This window comes from Pagrus major, chromosome 7 (genome assembly GCF_040436345.1).
Source record: "Pagrus major chromosome 7, Pma_NU_1.0".
In the NCBI taxonomy this organism is placed as follows: Eukaryota; Metazoa; Chordata; class Actinopteri; order Spariformes; family Sparidae; genus Pagrus; species Pagrus major.
Window position 1 is genome coordinate 21,458,327 of NC_133221.1, and position 4,576 is coordinate 21,462,902.

Sequence of the window (4,576 nt, forward strand, 5' to 3'; positions counted from 1 at the left end):
AAAGAGGCGCTGGCGTTGATTTGGGCACTTCAGTTTTTTGAAGTGTATGTGGGTTCGGGGTCAACACCAGTCACTGTTTTCACAGACCATAATCCTGTGACTTTTCTGTCAACTATGCAGAATTGTAATCAGAGGCTGATGCGTTGGTTGTTGTTTTTGCAACCCTTCAATTTAAACATTTGTCATATTAAAGGCCGGGAAAACATAATGGCCGATGCTCTATCCCGAGCCTTAGTGTAACTGCTTACGTAGACCCTAGTGGGTCTCCGTTTTTTTTATGGGGGGGGGTGTGATGGCCTTCGGGCTTCTGTTTATTGCTGCTCGCCCTGCCTGTGCTCCTCCCTTTCAGGTGTTCCTGGCCAGCTCCTCCCACCTCGTTGGGGGATTCGTTCCACCTGCTGCCCACATATATATATATTGGTGACTTCAAAATGGCGGCCCTCTTCCCCCCCTTGGATGGCTGGTGCTGTCCTCATGGCTTTGTTTGGGTTTGGTTGTGTTTGATTGGTTCCTTTGTGACTTTACACATACACGCACACACACACACGCACTGTGCATCCAACACTCTCATCCCACCACTGATCACTGATGTACACTCTAAGTTGGTTTGTTTTTCCTTACTTTCAATAAATTTGTGAATTCCTTTACCTGGTAGCTGCGTGGTCCTCCCTTTTTGTTGTGCTCTCTAACGAGCGGGGCATAACACCTTTGTCATCCAGCCTTCATAATCATAATAAAAAAGAGTAATTCTGTATGTCAACTTACTTAGATACTTAAAAAAAGGCAAACATTTCCACATTTTTCTCACAAATTAGTTGACTTCTCTAATCTAGTGTTTGAAATAATGTCACAAGTTCTCTAGCTGTCCATCACTGTGCATTTTGATGTAAATCAGAATAATGAAAATGAAAAATTCATAAACCTTTTCTGATCAATAAGATTGTTGTTGTTGTCAATCAGCTGTCATATAAAAGAGAAAGAAATGACACATCTATCAAGAAGTAGTGATACACACTACAGTGTGGGCAGGTTTTCATATAATTGAAGAAAAAAGACAGTTTCCTGCTCACATGGTGAAAAGCAGATGGCCACTGAAGGTGGTATGGCGACTTTCACTGTCATATATCCTTGTGTTGGCCCAGTGACGCATAAACACAACATCTCCAACCTCTAGAAGCAACGTGACGCCATTAGAAGATTTCGCTCCACCAGACGGCTGATGTTCATATGCCATAAAAATATGTTGTCCATTCTTGACCAACGCAGCAGCTGAAGGATGTGAAGCATGTCCCCATCCAAATATGTAGAACTCAAAGTGGTAGGCTCCTCTCACTGGTGCAATGAAAAAACCTGTGGTGTATTTTAAATGAAGAATCAACTGCTGCAACATCTGTCAACTGGATAGATGTCGACATAGCCAAAAAATCTATTTAATTGTTTAATTTGAGTACCTGTGTTTGGGTTGTAGGCATTTCCTATGTTTGTCACAACGTGTCTGAACACCAGAGGAGTGTGTGTGTTAAATGGTCCAACAGTTCCAGAGCCTGAAGCCAGCAGTGAAGCTGAGAAAGCCACCTGTTTGACTGAGAAAGAGAAACATACTTGTTTTAAAGTGACTGATGTTACAGCAACGATGAGCATGTTTCAAAATGAAGTTATCTAAAGGCACATATTATTCTCAGTGTTTTTGTGCTATTCACATCAGATAAGGTTTTACATTAGACAAATATTATGAGAACTAATCTGTTTAAATATTGAATTGCTGGTTTAGTTTTCAGTCTTACCTTCTCCATCTCTCTTTAGAGCCTCCACCTGGTTTTCTGTGACATTAGTCCTGGCTTTAATGGAGATCAGCTCTGCTGTTTGTGCTGGAATTAATCGAAAAAGTGGCAAAAGTGTCTCCAATGAAAACAATCTTTGATGGTGAAAAATATTTAATTATCACTGTTTTCATTACAATGTGCTTGTCTCTAATTTGTCAGGGATTCACTGCCAACGTGGAACGTTGTTGTTGTTGAGCGGGGAAATACTTTGTCTGCAACAGTGTTTGGGTGGGTGGTGCACGTCAAGTAGCATCCACATCAATGACATGACCTAAGGTTTCCCAGCAGAACACTGCATTTTAACAAGATGATCAATCTCATTCACTTTACCTCTTAGTCCTTTTAATAGTGTCTGATCTGTGTATGTTGGAATGTAGCTCTCAATCCTTGAACTATTATACTTACTAAAATGTGCATTATCGAAGGTCAAAATCATGTATAAAATCACCTCATGGCTGATAACACTGACAGGTAAGAAAGACAGCATCAGATCAATATAATTGTCTTCCTCACTGAAGTTTGAGAGTGTAAACATTGAACGACCTGACATGAAAAACAAGTCATTAAAGGAGTCGCAAACAAAATATGACCAGCCCGGCCTGTTCAAACATTAACGACACAGTCAGATGTAGTGACCTCCCTCAGGTTGTTAATTGGCTGAGATCACATCAGAAACACATGTTAGATGAGTAATAAAGAACATTTTTCTCTCTTTGCTTCCTCAATAAATCCAGCACGATAATAAAGTCTGACTTTGGAAGAGCAGCAACACATTTAACAACAACATCCACTGACAGAGAAGTGCAAAGTCATAAAGTCATAATATGACAAGTGTAAAACTTCTTAACTGAAAAAATGGATCAGAGTGGCTGTTGATCAGATTTATGGGCCTTTTTAAACGGTCTGAAGTGCAGCACGTTTAATGTGTTTAGGGCGTGTCCAAGTCCATTTTGCTGGTTAAACGGTGGATAATCTGGGCGGCGCACTGTGCAAAGAGGTGGTTTTTATGAATTAGTCATGGGTGTGTTTTTGGGCCTAACATGAATCAAACCAATCTGAGTGTCCTCTCCCATTCCCTTCAAGAGCCAGGTGCTCCAGGGCCTGCACATATTAAACTGTGACACTCTTCTTTGCTGAGGGAAAGGGATGTGATCTTCGGCTGCTGGACCCTCTGCCTTTTCACAACCATCTGTCCCAACAACAACTTTGTTTGACTGCATATGAAAAAATAAGCTGATATTTAACTGAGGAGGAGGAGAAGGAGGAGAAGGAGGAGAAGGAGGAGAAGGAGGAGCGCTGCTGCGTCCCTCTGTGTGTGCTCTCAGTCCGTGGATCAGGTGGGACGGGTCATAAAAGTATCATCCTGATCAATAACGGGTGGGATGAGAGGGGAGAAATACGTTAATGATGAAAATATTAATGACATGACCTGCAGCGATCCTCCAGCAGCAGAAACCATGTGTATCTGTACATGAACATGCACATTGCACACGAGGAACAGCTGATGAACTTCTTTGATAATTTAAAACTCCTGACTCGTTTCCTTTGGAGAGTTTATAACTACAGCTTTTAGTTCTGATGATTAAATGAGCCACAATATTTGTCACAGTGACATGACTGCGTTCATGGAAATGTTTAAAATAACTGAAAGCAACTTCTCAAGTCATAAAATCAGAGCGTATGAACGGTGTGAACCCGTCTGTGTAGGTGCATCTGATGCGTCCTTTAAATAGCAGGAAACAGTCTGAGCTTTAGACTTCAGACCAGCTTTCTGTTGGTCTATGGCGCTGTCGCTTTCTGCTGACTCAACATAGCAATCCGCCATCAGTGTGCTTGAACACACCTCATTTTGAGACCAACGCGGCCAGGGGCGTAAAATAGAGTCCTTAATCTCATAAACATCTGTGACAACAGCTTTTCAAAAGTTCAGTGTGAATGAACAGAGACACAGAGCAGATAAACAGGGCTGAGGAGGATGGGACTGGAGCCGAGCAGAAGGAATGAGCAGGTACTACGATCTAGCGAGGTGGATATGGCAGAGCTGAGTCTTTGTAGGATTCTTATAGAAGACAAGGATTTTTAGACTGAGAAAACTCTGTTGACTGTTGCTAAACTGACACACTGTGTACATTAAGAAGAACGTTATAAAGTCTCCCAGAAGCTTTTCTTTGACTCATCTTTACCTGCAGGTCATACTGCAAAGAGAGCAATGTCATTGATCTGAACTCACCCTGGAAACAACAATGTGACCAACATGTTCTGGATTTTCGTGCTAACCACCATTTTAGGTAAGTTTTGAAATGATGCTCAGATTTTTAGCATCAAGCTCTTCAAGTATTTTCTTTTCTGGTTTAGTTTTCAGTCTTACCTTCTCCATCTCTCTTTAGAGCCTCCACCTGGTTTTCTGTGACATTAGTCCTGGCTTTAATGAAGATCAGCTCTGCTGTTTGTGCTGGAAAAAAGTCACATCATGACATATTTGTGTCTGATGAAACAATGTTTTACAGTTTTATATTTATAAGTATTTAATCATTACTGTATTTATCAAGGTTTGCTTTGGCCGTTGGGCATTTATATCATATTGGGGGGGCGGGACTTATATATAGCACTTGTTAATGATCTTATGGTCCAATATTACACTTTTGTTATCGTAGCCAAAATATTCTCCACACTGTACCTTTAAGTTGTTGCTTCAACTTGTCAACCTCAGTCTTCTGTAACTCCAGTACTCTCAGTTTAGCTCCTTGCACTTG

At 41.1% G+C, this 4,576-nt stretch overlaps 1 protein-coding gene across 1 annotated transcript; it reads right to left on the bottom strand.

Moving 5' to 3' along the window:
• Window positions 1-712: 712 nt before the first annotated feature.
• Window positions 713-4,576, bottom strand: LOC140999167 (complement C1q-like protein 2; the record flags this gene model as incomplete). The annotated part of the gene is made up of 5 exons (XM_073469443.1): window positions 713-1,350; window positions 1,452-1,583; window positions 1,785-1,868; window positions 4,192-4,275; window positions 4,501-4,576. Coding segments are annotated over 5 exons (660 nt in total), but the record flags the coding sequence as incomplete, so codon positions are not given.